Genomic DNA, 15,142 nt, shown 5'->3' with positions numbered 1-15,142 from the left:
TCTGATTCTGTGTCTCCCTCTCTCTCTCTGCCCCTTTCCAGCTCATGCTCGGTCTCTCTTTGTCTCTCAAAAATAAATAAATGTTAAAAACATTTTTTAAAATTATTAGTTGTATGTCATATAAATTCCACCTCAAAAATATATACACATCCACATGGTATGAATTCAGATAACACAAACAATGCAGTAAAAGGTCTTCTAACACCAGTTCCTTTCTTCATATGGAGCCATTGTCAAGCCAGTTTCTTGTTAATATTTCAGAGAAGTCTATCACAGTGATTTCCTAGGGGACCACAGTAGGCATTTTTCCACATAATAGTTTTTCATTTAAGGGACTACAGCTCTTCCTTGACTTACAGTGGGGTTATGTTTTGATAAACCCATTGAAAGTTGAAAATAATGACATTAAGTCAAAAATGCATTTTGTATACCTAACCTACAAAACATCATAGCTTAGCCTAGCCTACCTTAAACGTGCTCAGAACACTTAGATTAGCATACAGTTGGGCAAAATCATTTAACGCAAAGCCCATTTTATAACAAAGTGTTGACAATCTCATGTCATTTATTGACTACTGTATTGAAAGCGAAAACCAGAATTGTTGTATGGGTATAGAATGGTTGGTTGTTAGTAAGGTGTTTGCCATTGTGATTGCGTGGCTGACTGGGAGCTGGGGCGCACTGATGCTGCCTTGCACAACAGTGGAGAGTTTTGTGCTGGCCCAGGAAAAGATCAAAATTTAAAATTTGAAGTTCGGTTTCTACTGAATGCATATCACTTTTGCACCATTGTAAAGTCAAAAAATTGTAAGTTGAACCATTGCAAGTTGGGGACCATCTGTGTTGTAATGGAGTAGTATTGTAATTATAATACAGCATATATGGGTAAACATTTTCATGTAAAAACATAGTATACTATATATACATTAATCTGTAACTTTTCTGTTTACTTAACATTGCGTCTTCTTGTAAAGTTGATGCAGTAGAATTTACTAAGTAATCCATGTTTTCTCCTTTGAATCAAAATGTCTTCTTTTTCAAGTTACTAAATTTTTGTGTATTTCTGACTTCTGTTTCATTATCTTTCTGTTTATTCATGTTCCGTTACTAAGCTATCTTAATTATTGCCACCTTATTAAATTAGTTTTTATTATGTGGTGAAGGTAGGTCTTTTTAAATACTCTTTTTCAGAATCTTAATAACTGTTCTTAAGTGTTCATTTTTTCCATGTGAACTTTATAATCAACCTATTTAGGTAAAAGAAAAATGCTTTTGAAATATGGCAAACTTATCTCAACTCTCCAACCTTTGGCAACCACTAATCTACTTTATGTCTCTGTAGGCTTGCCTATTCTGGGACATTCTGTATAAATGAAATCATGTAATATGTGTCCTTTTATGTGGCTTCTTAGCATAGTGTTTTCCAGGTTCATCCATACTGTATCATGTATCAATATTTCATTCCTTTTTTGAATAATATTCTATCATATGATATAGCACATCTTATTTATCTGTTCACCAGTTAATGGACTTTTGGGTTGATTCCACTTTCTGGCTATTATGAATAATGTTGCTATGAACATTTGTTTACAAGTTTTTATATAGACAAGTTTTCTTGGGTATGTACCTAGGAATAGAACTGCTGGGTCAATATGGTAACTCTATGTTTAACTTTTTGAGGAACTCCTACACTATGATTTTCTAAAGCAGCTGCATCATTTTATATTCTTACCAGCATTGTATGAGAGTTCTAATTTCTCTACGTCTTTGCCATCGCTTGTTCTTGTCCATCTGTTTAATTATAGCATCCATTAATATTTTTAAAGATGTTTATGAGAAACTGATGTTGAATTTTAACAAATGCCTTTTCATCTTCTATGGAGATTATGAGAAGATTTTTTTGTTCTGCTCTCTTGATACTGTGAATTATAACAAATAGGTTTCTAATATTAATGATGTTGATTTTGAATAGTTGTCAACTTGGATTTGTTTTCTTTCTTTAGAACAGAAAATTACTTAGCAGACATGTAATTGTTTCATAACAACTAAAAATCCACCGAGAATTTTAAAATTAATTGATACACACATTCAGAATAAGAGTTCCCATTTTCTTGGAGACTTCACTTGAACATCCTTATTTTAAGACGAGTTACATCTAGGCTTTCAAGCTAAATAAATAAACACTGAATGCTAAATGAATACTACTACTGAATAAATAGCTTAAATGTTTGCTTTCATGTTTTGTGAAATATTAGAAAATACTACCTCCTTCAAAATATGGGTAAGTTTTCAGGTTTTTTTTTTTTTTTTTTTTTTTTTTTTTTTTTTTTTTTGAGAGCGAGTGAGCACAGGTGGGGAGAGCCTCACTCCCAGGGCAGAGCCTGATGCAAGGCTCAGTCCCACGACCCTGGGATTACTGACCTGAGCTGAAATCAAGAGTCAGACACTTAACCGACTAAGCCACCGAAGCGCCCCAGTTTTCAGATTTTTTAATGATGAAAGTATAAGCTAGTTCATTTTAGTTTCTTCTGCCTGGGTATTTATGATAGGTGAGAAGATAACATATATACATACATATATATATGTATATATATATATATTTTTTTTTAATTTATTTTTGAGAGAGAGAGAGTGGGAGGGAGAGGGCAGGGAGAGGGGGAGAGAGAGAGAGACAGAGAGAGAGAATCCCAAGTAGGCTCTGCACTGTGAGCGCAGAGCCTCATGTGGGGCTTGAACTCATGAACTGTGAGCCAAAAACCAGAATTGGGTGCTTAACCGACTGAGCCACCCAGGCGCCCCAAGCACTTAATATATTTTAAATAACTAAATTTTACTCTGTCATTTGACATGGGTACTGTTATAACTATCCCCATTTTGAGTCACAGAGAAGTCAAGTGACTTGACCAAGATCATACGGCTACTAAGTGGTAGAGCCAGAATTTGAATGTAGTTTTTCTGAGTCCAGAGCCTTTTGTCAGCAGTGTTCCTAGAACATAAGATGAATAAAATATTGTCCTTTCCCTGAACACAGTTTTTACCAGGTAGTATCTGAGGAGGTGTTGATAAATTTACATAAAATTATTGTTACACTTCTGCTAATGAATTTTTATTTGTGTTTTTAGGACATTCAGTCAGAAGAAGGCTGCTATTGAAAGAGAGTATGCACAGGTAAGCTTGGAAATTGAGGTGACCATTCTAGGTATACCTCTTCTTTGGCTTAAAGGCAGATATACTCATTAGAGAGAAACTTGTTATCCCTGCATCCTGTTTTTCTTCTTACTTCTGACTATCTCACTTTGATTCTCTCTTTACTCCATTTGAATCTCTAGATGAGGAGCTAAGTTGCTCCTTACTACAATGAAGGTTATGAACTTTTGGAGAGAAGATAATATTTATAGCAGTTGTAAGGTATTTACAAATATAAATAATAATGCATATACTTTAAAAGTATATATAGGTGACTCTCGAACAACATGGGCTTGAACTATGTCCACTAATATGTGGGGTTTTTTTGGATAAATATATGTACAGTACTGTAAATGTATGTTCTCTTCCTCATAGTTTTCTTAATAACAGTTTCTTTTCTCTAGCTTACTTTATTGTAAAAATACAGTATATAACATAAAATATATGCTAACTGCTTATGTTATCAGTAAGTCTTCTGGTCAATAGTAGCAATTAGTGGTTAAATTTTTAGGGAGTCAAAAGTTATATGGGAATTTTTGACTACATTGGGGGTTGGCATCCCTAATTGCTGCATTGTTCAAGCGTCAGCTGTATATTCATTCTCTTACATATCCCATTCTTTGCAGTCTTATGGAAGGTTTATTTTGTTCAGTCAGGCATTTATTTAGGTCCCTATTGACAGAGAATGATGTACTTTGAATGGATGACATAGTTCTATTTCTAGGGAAATTTAAGCATTTCATTCTTTTATTTATTTATTTAAATTTTTAAAAAATGTTTATTTATTTTTGAGAGAGACAGCACATGAATGGGGGAAGGGCAGAGAGAGAGGGAGACACAGAATCTGAAGCAGGCTTCAGGCTCCGAGCTGTCAGCACAGAGCCCGATGTAGGGCTTGAACTCATGAACTATGAGATCGTGACCTGAGCTGAAGTCAGACTCTCAACCGACTGAGCCACCCAGGCACCCCTTTTCATTCTTTTATTTTAATTAGAATCTTATTTGCTCCCAGATAACTAAATGTGCCAAGAAAAAATTATGTTGATATATCATTTTATAGATATGTAAGAAATAATAATTACCTTTCCTTGTACAAAAATAGTATGACATGATTTGGAAATTTTGGCCCTTGTAAGCAATTGCTTTCTTTGTGGAATAGAATTCTAAAATCGATCTCCTCCCACTCCCAAAATTATAAAAGTTGTATGTGAAACAAAATTTAAAAATACAGGAAAGCATTAGAAGGAAATGCTGTACAGGGTAACTACTTATGGCTGCTGTTGTTATTCTTATAAATAGTGAAATTGGGATATGATTTTTTTTGTGTTTTGTCAGATTTTGATTTTAATTTTTACTCTGATTTCATTGTAGTTAACAAGGTAACTGTGTTTTATTTGATAGTCTTAGATAATTATCCGTTTCTTGAAAACTAGATAGATTCATTAATTCAGTTGTTAGTTATTGAGTGGTTATTAATCAGGTGTTTTACATAATGAATTAGCATCAGTTCTAGAAATTAGTGTTGAACCTTATTCTGTGCTTATATAGGAAGTATTAGTAATGATGGGTAAAATTTATTGAATCCTTGTGCCAGGCACTTTGCTGATTATTTTACATTATGTTATCTGGTTTAATCCTCTCAATAAACCTGTGAAATAGGGACAGTTATCATGCCCTTTACAGATATGTTTCCCCTGGGATCAAAGTATATGATCTGTTCTTAAAATTTATATGAAGTGGAAAATTTTTGTGTGACCTATTCTTCTGTAACATGATTTAAAAGTTTAATAATAAAATAAGTAGGATAGGTTCATGGTTAAAGATATAAGACAGTACATTAAATTGTATGAAAATCAGCAGTCCTTTGTCCCAATTGCAATCACCACCCTCGGAGAAAAGATTAAAGGTAGACAACTGTTTTGGTTTTCCTGGTGATCATTTCCATATCTTTAAATAATGTGCTTATAACTGATTCATGATTTGTCAACTCTAGACATTATTGCTGGATTACTTCTTATAATAAATGAGAAATTAGCTTCCTAAGCCATTCCTTTTTGGCCTACCCTTTCCAATGTAATACAGCACTATTTTAGTGGCTTTGTTATTTTTCTCACTCTAAGTGATATTTTTAGATTTCTATCTTTTGTTCAATTAAGGGCATATATGTGTTTTTATGTGTGTTTGTAAGTGTGTTTATAACGTATTTATGATATTTATATGTAGATGTATGTACTTTTTGTGTATATATGTATGTATATGGTAAAGTAGAATTGCGTTTGGAGAGCAGTCTAATTTATTCTTGAAAATTTTCTTTAAATGTCTTTTAAGTAAATTTTACCTGGTTTTGTTTATACAGTTCTATATAATAATGTATAAATGGTATATGGCACCTAATAATATATAGTTCAAAATTTCATGTGATAATATTCAGAAATTAAAATGTTTTGGTATCTCTCTGATTGGGACATTTGAGCATTTATGGAGAGTTAGGGTGCTGATTCTTCTTATTTGTCATATTTTCATTTCAGATGATTTTTGTCAGTTCTTACTCTTCAATGTTTTTCCAGTTAATTTTCCAATTCATTTCTTGTGCATATAGACAAAGCTATCTCTACACTCTTTTTTTAGTCGCCTCAACAGTGTTTTTACTTCTTGTCAATAGAGGAGAAACCCCTGAAATGACTGACATTCTGTCTGTGGATTTTGCCAGTTTACACTGATTATGTCAGGCTTATTATTTGCATTTGCTCTCTGAGGACATAACTCTCATTGGTGATAGGGTGTGGTCATAGAGGACAGCTGGACTATTTAAATTATTTCTTTTTCTTTCCTTCTCTGGCTCAGTATAGAGTTGAAATTTGGGGGAGTAGATCTTAAAAATGGAAATGGGGTACTTGGCTACCTTAGTTGTAGAGCATGCAACCCTTGATCTCGGGGTCATGAGTTCAAGCCCCATGTTGCTTAAAGATTTAGAAATTGAAATATTACATATATACAGTAAGATGGATAAATATTCAGTATACTGTTTGATAAATTTTTATGAAGTGAACACAGCCTTGTAACTACTATTCAGATTAAGATGTAGAACATTACCAGGGTCCCAGAAGCAGTTATTACTCCTACCTTCCAGTGGTAACCAGTACACTGATTCTTATCAGAATAATTGTTACTTTGGATTTCTTACTGTTTTTTAATTTAAATTAAATAATATCATGTACTATGTACTCTTCTGATTTCTTTCATTCAGCATTAAGTTTTGAGCTTCATATATGTTGGATATGTAGATTCATATCTGTTAGGTATACCTAGGTGTAGAACTAGGTATATACTGGGTCACCAGGTATATATGTATATTAGCACTTAAGTAGTTATAGCTATTTTTCCAAAGCGATTGTACCAGTTTACATGCTTAGCAGCAATGTATGAAAGTTTCAGTTGTCCACATCTTTGCCAAGAATTGGTATTGTCTGAAATTAAAAAGTAACATTCTTTTTAATTTTTAATGTTTATTTAATGTCAGCACAGAGCCACAGAGCCGGACGTGGGGCTCAAATTCAAGAACCGCACAGTCATGACCTCAGCCGAAGTCGGATGCTTAACCGACTGAACCACCTAGGCGCCCCAAAAAGTATACGTTCTGTTGAATGTATAATAATATCATATTTTCTTTTTAATAAGCCATTTAAAAATTGATGTATAACATGCATACAGAAAAATATGTAGATCCTAAGTGCACAGCTCCATGAATTTTCAGTGAACACACCCCTATAGCCAGTACCCTGGTCAAGAAACAGAACCTGGATGGCTTAGTCATTTGAGTGTCTTGACTCTTGATTTCAGCTCAGGTCATGATCCTGTCGTGGGATCGAGCCCTGCTTCAGGATCTGTGTTGGGTGTGGAGGCTGCTTGGGATATATTCTCTCTCTCTCTCTCTCTCTCTCTCTCTCTCTCTCACCCTCACCCTTTCCCACACTCACGCATGCTCTCTCTCTCTCTCTCAAAAAAAAAAAAAAGAACAGAATATTAACACCACCCCAAAAATCCCTCTTGTGCTCCCCCTTTACTGCCCTCACTCTTACACAAGTATTCACTATACTGTTTTCTTATACAGCCTTATTGAATTATTTACCACGTGAAACTATCATCACAATTAAGATAAGAACATGTCTAAAGCTACCAAAAGATTATAATGTCTCATTATAATCCTTCCCTTTCACTCACTCTTCAGTAGTCATCTTTCCCCCATTATTACTCAGGCAATCTCTAATCTACTTTCTATCACTATAGATGAGTTTGCATTTTTTAGAAGTTTAATTCCATATAAGTAGAATTATATGTACTCTTTTTTGTTTGGCTTCTTTCATCAACATAATTATTTACAATTATTGCATAATTATTTCAGTTATGTTGTATCAGTAGGTCATTTCTCTTTTTTGCTGAGTAGTATTGTATGGATTTCCACAATTTGTTTATCCATCACTTCTTTTTTTTTTTAAATTTATTTCTTTTGAGAGAGAGAGAGAAAGAGAGAAAGTGTATGTGTGCGTGGGAGGTACAGAGAAAAAGGGAGAGGGAGAGAGAGTCCCAAGCAGGCTCTGCACCAGCAGCACAGAGCCCCACACAGGGCTTGAACTCAGGAACCATGAGATCATGACCTGAGCCAAAGTCAAGAGTTAGACCCTTAAGCGACTGAGCCACCCGGGTGCCCCTATGCATTCACCTCTTGATGGATATTTGAGTTGTTTCTATTTTTAGATATTAGAAATAAAGCTACTATGAACATTTTTGTGTATGAAATGGTTTCATTTTTCTTTGGTAAATACATTGGAGTATAATGGCTGGGTCTTTCTTAAATAACTGCCAAACTGTTTCCAAAGACATGGTACTATTTTATGTTCCCATCAGCAGTATATGAGAGTTATCAGTTGCTCTACATCGTCCCCAACACTGCATATAGTCTTTTCAATTTCAGATATTGTAATAGGTTCATAGTGATATTTATTGTAGTTCTAATTTGCATTTACATAACAGTTAATGTTAAGCATCATTTTCATGCATTTATTTGCTATTGGTACATACTTGCAATACATATTGGTGCATTTTTGGTGAAGCTTTCAAATCTGCTAATTAAAAAAATTAATTATTTTTATATTTAAAAATTTTTATTTTCTTCTTATTTTCTTATTTAAGAAAACTTATTTTCTTATTTAAGAAAACTTTTCATTATGAAAAATTTTCAAGCATATGTGAAAGTAAGAATTAGAACACTGAATTCTTATTAGCTGTAACGCAGCCATAGCTATTACCTACATCACCAAACATTTCATTTATAGCTTCCTGCTTGCTGTCCCTTGCTAGTTACTTTTTAAAAATACTTCTGAGAGGCATAATTTATGTATCATTGAAAATCATCTGTTTGTGGGGCACCTGGGTGGCTCAGTTGGTTGGGTGTCCGGCTCAGGTCATGATCTGGCAGTTTGTGAGTTTGAGCCCTGTGTTGGGCTCTGTGCTGACAGCTTGGAGCCTGGAGCCTGCTTCAGATTCTGTGTCTCCCCATCTGTCTGTACACCCCCCAAAATGCCCGCGTGCTCTCTTGAAAATAAACAAACATTAAAAAGAAAATCATCCATTTGTAATTAAATGTTTTTTTTGCAAATTTATAGATTTATGCAATCATGAGCACAGTTCAGTTTTAGAATATTTCTGTGAATCCAAGTTTTCTGTACTTGTTTGTAGTCAATCTCTGTTGCCCAAGGCAACCGTCAGCTTTATGGCTCTATAAATTTGCCTTTTCTGGACAATTCAGAAAAATATACTCCTACAAAATACAGTCTTGTCTGGCTTTCGCTTAGGAAATTTTTTTTTCCAAATGTTTTTGAAGTTCATACATGTTTTATCATGTATCAGTAACTCATTCCTTTTACTGGTGAATAATATTCCATGGTAGGGATACACACACACACACACACACACACACACACACTCTACTTGTTTATCCATTCACTAATTGGTAGGTACTCGGATTGTTTCTAGTTTGGGCTATTATGTATAATGCTGCTATAGACATTCACATAGTAATCTTTAATTGGACCTATGTTTTCATATTCTTGGGTGTATACCTAGAACTGGAATTGCCAGGTCATTTTGGTAAGTTTATTTTTAACTTTTTAAAGAAATAGTCAAACTGTTTTCTATATTGGCTGTATAATTTGCACTACCATCAGCAGTGTATGAAGGTTCTAATTCATCCATGCTCTTGCCAATACTTCTCATTGTCTTTCTTTTTAAAGTTTGTTTATTTTGAGAGAGAGAGAGAGATAATGAGAAGGGGAGGGGCAGAAAGAGGGAGAGAGAGAACCCCAAGCAGGCTCCATACCATCAGTGCAGAGCTTATCTCGGGGCTCAATCTTGCAAACTGTGAGATCATGACCTGAGCTGAAATCAAGTGTCCGATGCTTAAATGACTGAGCCACCCAAGCACCCATCTTTCTGATTATAGCCATTATCATGGCTGTGATCATTTTGCCACTGTGAACTGTGAACATTCTTGTATGTGTCTTTTGGTGACTGAATGTAGTCTATTGGGTATATAACTAATGAGTGGATTTGCTGTGTCATATGTATTTAACTTTAGAAGATTTTTTGAAATGCTTTTCTAAAGTGATTATTGTTATTTACACTTCTACCAGTTGTGAATGAGAGCTGTAGTTGATTTAAAACTTTGCTTTTGGGGGCATCTGACTCTAGATTTTGGCTCAGGTCATGATCTTGGGGTTCTTGGGTTCAAGCCCCAAGTGCTTGGGATTCTTTCTCTCTTTGTCTCTCTGTTCTTCCCCTGTGCTCGCTCACGTATGCTGACTGCAGTTGTGACATGTTGTCAATGGTTAGATATGCCCTGATTTCAGAGATCTTAAAATGCTTAAAAAAATATGTATCTTTTTTTATTTAAAAAATTTTTTAAATGTTTGTTTAGTTTTTGAGAGAGAGAGACAGAGTGCGAGCAGAAGAGGGGCAAAGAGAGAAGAAGACACAGAATCCAAAGCAGGCTCCAGGCTCTGAGCTATCAGCACACAGAGCCTGATGCGGGGCTGAAACTCATAAACCGCGACATCATGACCTGAGCCAAAGTCGGATGCTTAACTAACTGAGCCACCCAGGCGCCCCTAAAAAAATACGTATCTTAAAAAAATTTTTTTAAATGTTAATTCGTTTTTGAGAGAGAGAGAGAGAGAGAGAGACTGAGCACAAGCAAGGGAGGGGAGAGAGAGGGAGACACAGAATCTGAACGGGGCTCCAGGCTCTGAGCTGTCAGGATAGAACTTGACACAGGGCTCAAACCCACAAACTGCGAGATCATGACCTGAGCTGAAGTTGGATGCTTAACCATCTGAACCACTCAGGTGCCCCTAAAAAATATGTATCTTAATAGAATTGATTAGTTATCTTCTTTTTTTATTCAGGCTATGTAGAGATTTCATTGTTTGAAGAAAAGTTGAAATGGTGGGGGGGACATTAAGAAAGGATGCTCCTACTGGCTTTTTTCTTTTATCGCCTGAGGAATATGTTGCAAAATAAAATATTCATAACATTATATATATATATATATATATATATATATATATATATATATAATATTCATATTGGACTTTTGTCTTGATTTGGGGGGGCTGTATGGGAGTAGATATCTAAATACTTTATTTGTATGTATTGTTATAGCCACTGGCTACATATTTTTCAATTTATGGACAAGAAATGGGACACTAATTCAAAGGAAGAAATTTTCTATCTGAAATAAATCAAATTAATGAACTGGGAAAATTACTTCCCTGACTTTTTTTTCTTCCTTCATTTTTGAAAGGAAAATGATGACCATTCTCCCTTCCATTCTTTTCAGGCTACACAGATATGCTAAGGAGTATGAAACTGCTTCTCAGTCTGTGTGTACCTGTATAAGATGGTCTTTATTGTTTTACTGTCTTAGATAGTTTTCCTAATCTCCGTGAATTGTTGTAATCTAGCTTTGTTAAATAATGGATTTCCCTAGTAGAAAGAGGGTGATGAATTAAATTTGTGGGCCTTTGCACATGTAGTATTAGATATCCCAAGTCCTACGTCTCTGGGAAATAGTATGAGATAAAGTAATGGGAGGATCTTCTTGCCTTTGGGAAACATTGTAAAAATTCTCCCACTATGAGAACATCTACTGTTTCATTAAAACAACTACTTAACTATTTTATTATGCCAGAATTTTTAAACAACTATCTCTTGAAGTCTTAAAAATTTTTTTAAAGTCTTTAAAAATACAACAATAATTCAGATTTTATAATATAAATCCATGCAGTAGGGTTGACTTTATTGAAATTTGCTTTATAACCCAAGTTATCTAAAATGTATTTCTAACAAGAATCAGTTAACAGTTACTACTTTAAGCCATAAGAGATTTACAAAAATTTCCATTGTGTTAACTGATTTTAGATTTTGGAATTTTTTTACTGAATTGAATAGAAATATCATGAAGATATTTTCCTTTAATCTTTTGTTTGGAGAAACTGCAAATCTACAGAAATGTTGAAAGAATTATATACTGAAGAATAATGTTAATTGCCTCTCTATATTTTTAAGTTTATTTATTTATTTTGAGAGAGACAGAGACAGCATGAGTGGGGGAGGAACAGTGGGAGAGGGAGACCAAGAATCTCAAGCAGGTTCCACACTGTCAGCACAGAGCCTGATGCAGGGGTCCAAGTCACAAAACCATGAGATCATGACCTGAGTTGAAACTAAGAGCCAGACCTTTAACTGACTGAGCCACCCAGGCATCTCTAATTGCCTCTGTATTAACCTAGTTACTAACATTTTGCTATATTAATGTCAGTACACATTTTTTTTTCTAAGCTGGATTGAGAGTAAGTTTCAGTCATCATCCTTCTCTTCTACATATTTCACTTTGCATCTTCTGAGAACAAGACCATTTTTCAAAATATAATGTTATCATCACGTCAAAGATAATGAATAATAATTCTGTAATATCAAATATGTAGTTTATATTCAGATTTCCTCATTTATTCTCGAAATGTCAAAAGCAGTTTTCCCAAGATCCAATTAAGGTTTGCACATTGCATTTGGTAGATAATGTTTCTTGATTTTATTTAGAATATTTCCTCCACTTTTTTTGTTTTTCATAACATTAACTCTTTGATAAGTCTGGTCATTTGTATTATAAAATGCTTTTTTGTATTTGGAATTTTTTATATTTGGGATTTTTTGTTTCTTTCCTTCATGATTAGCTTTACATTAAATATGAGCAGAAATACTATGTAGGTGATATTGGGCCTAATAAGATTTTATAGTTTCTCTTAGTGACTTGGATAGATTAGAATGCAACATCACTAATACTACCATTTTTCAAGCCTGCTTGAATCTATAATAACGATGATAGGTTTTTGTCTTTTATTTTCAAAATTGTCTCAAACTATGTATTTTTTTTTTTTTTTTTGCTATATTACATATTTCTGGTGCTCTAAGAAATGAAGTTTTGTTATGTTAAAGTTTTGGCAAGGCATAATTGGAGAAAAATCAACATTTGAGAATTTAATTTTAACTTTTACATTTCAGATTAAGCACTAATGTAAAAGCCAATATATGTTCTTAACCATTACATGTAGATGCATTTAAAAATCAACTGAGGGGTGCCTCAGTCAGTTGAGTTAATCCGACTCTTGATTTGGCTTGGGTCATGATCCCAGGGTCGTGGTATTGAGCTCTGCTCTGCATCTGGCTCTGCTCTGAGTGTGGAGCCTGCTTAAGATCCTCTCTCTCCCTTTTCCTCTATCCCTCTCCCTTGATCACATGTGCGCATGCTGTCTCTCTCTCAAAAATAAATAAACATCTAAAATAAAATTAAAAAACAAAATTTAAAAATCAACTGAAAATTATAATTTGCCCTTATTGTGGGAATTTCCTTTAGAGAGTCTGGTACTTGTTAAGTTGAAAGTATGTAAAACATCTTTGTTACCAATTGTCTAATGATAATTTTGGTAATGACACTGTTACAGCCTTCCTTTTCAGAAAATTCCATAGTTTTCCTATTATTTGTTGTTGGTACATGACCTATATGGTCAAGACTACCACAAAAAGAAATGGAATTGCAATTTATATAAGCACTTTTATTTTCTTTATGTATTTATGTATTTATTTTAATTTTTTAATTTAATTTATTTTAAAAAATTTTTAGTGTTTATTTTATTTTTGAGAGAGAGAGAGAGAGAGAGAGAGACAGAGTGCAAGCAGGGGAGGGACAGAGAGAGAGGGAGACACAGGATCCAAAGCAGGCTCTAGGCTTCCAGCTGTCAGCACAGAGCCCGGCACAGGAGCTTGAAGTCAGGAACTGTGAGAGCATGACCTGAGCTGAAATTGGCTCTTAACTGACTGAGCCACCCAGGTGCCCCTTTAATTTTTTTTTGAGAGAGAGCACACATGTGCATATGAGAGAATGCAAGCAGGGGAGGGGTAGAAGGAGAGAGAGAATCTTAAGCAGGCTCCTCCACCAGCACAGAGCCCCATGCCACTATCTCCATCTTAGCATGAGATCATGACCTGAGCTGAAATCAAGAGCTTAATCGACTGAGCCACACAGGTACCCTTATTTGATCACTTTCAATCTCCTCTATCAGTTTCAATGTTAAAACAGCCTTTAAAAGTATGGTGGTCGTGTTTTGGTTCCTTTTTAATATTTTAGTCTGGTGGTTTGCCTCTGTCAGGAGCTCAATCTTGTGAATGTTGTTATTTCTTTAGTTAGATATTAAGAGAATCTATGTACTAGAAGGGTTCACTACATTTAATTTTTTTTATAAAGTACTGTTTTTAAATTAGAAGGTTTTTAAAAGATATACCAGTTTCCATGTGTTGAGAAATATTTATCAAACACTCTTCTAGGTACTGTGACACTACCCAAAAAAGTCCTAAAGCTTAGAGAGCTTACGTTCTATCGGTGTGTTGTCTTCCAATTAAATATATTAATTTCTTTTCCTTCAAAGGCACTGATATGGCATTATAACCAATTGTAAAAAAATGCCCTCTATAGACTTATATTACTAGTTGCATAATATTGTCATCCTCTGTGCAAAGGATTGATTGGCCAAAAGGGTTGAATATTATTTGTGAAATATAGAGAGCATACAGATAAGCCACCCCAATAGAGAAATATTATAAAGGAAAATAATTCAGATGGATTGATCATATGACAGCAATTTGAAAAACGTACCTTAAACATATGCACAGTAAACCTGTAATACATTTTTAGGGGGATGTTAGAAGAAGGAAAGACAATCATATTGCATAACCTTACTTACACCTAAAGGGATTTGAGCAATAAACTTTTTCAAGTTTCTTGGTACTTTCAGTTTCCTACAAGAGTATTAATGCTTTATTTTTAAGCCTGGTTTGTGAAATTCACTTTGTAATTCTCCAGAAATAACAGATGTGTTGCATATCTATTTATCCAAACAGAAGAAATGAATCTCTGAAAACACAGAAGCCATGTAAGAGTCACTAAACAACCTTAAATATTAGGGTAAAATCAAGTCTGGCTTTTGACTGCATTTAACTTACCACTTGAGGTGTTGGTAAAATCATTTGCAGTATTCAAACTGAAAATGCTAAAGGCAAGTTCTGTGTATTAATTTATTTCCTGTAGTCTTTGGCAGAATGCTGCTAGTGAAAGAAGGATACAAAAGGTTACTGTGGCTAGAGAGAAGGAGCAGGAAAAGATTGTGGACTTTAAGGGCTGTTCCTTGCCTGAGGACAAACAGAACAAATATGGACACCCTGTCAAATAGCCTGTGGTGACACACTGTTGCGCCTAAAGTTTTTGCTATTTTTATTCTTTTGAGAAAGAAGTTTATGAAGAGTTGGGCATACTACCCAAGAAGTTAGTGTTATGTGTATGTGGTGGGAT

At 34.5% G+C, this 15,142-nt stretch overlaps 1 protein-coding gene across 5 annotated transcripts in view; it reads left to right on the top strand.

The window, feature by feature from the left end:
• FCHSD2 (FCH and double SH3 domains 2) overlaps window positions 1–15,142 on the top strand; it is a 296,103-nt gene that overhangs the window by 55,648 nt on the left and 225,313 nt on the right. For all 5 annotated transcript variants that reach the window (XM_078433111.1, XM_078433113.2, XM_078433114.2 and 2 more), the window contains exon 3: window positions 3,123–3,168. In XM_078433111.1, the coding sequence (XP_078289237.1) occupies window positions 3,123–3,168 (46 nt within the window). The remainder of the gene's footprint in view (window positions 1–3,122; window positions 3,169–15,142) is intronic.

This window comes from Panthera onca, chromosome D1 (assembly GCF_046562875.1).
Source record: "Panthera onca isolate mPanOnc1 chromosome D1, mPanOnc1 haplotype 2, whole genome shotgun sequence".
In the NCBI taxonomy this organism is placed as follows: Eukaryota; Metazoa; Chordata; class Mammalia; order Carnivora; family Felidae; genus Panthera; species Panthera onca.
The sequence above is the reverse complement of the archived record's forward strand: the minus strand, read 5'-3'. Positions and strand labels throughout refer to the sequence as shown.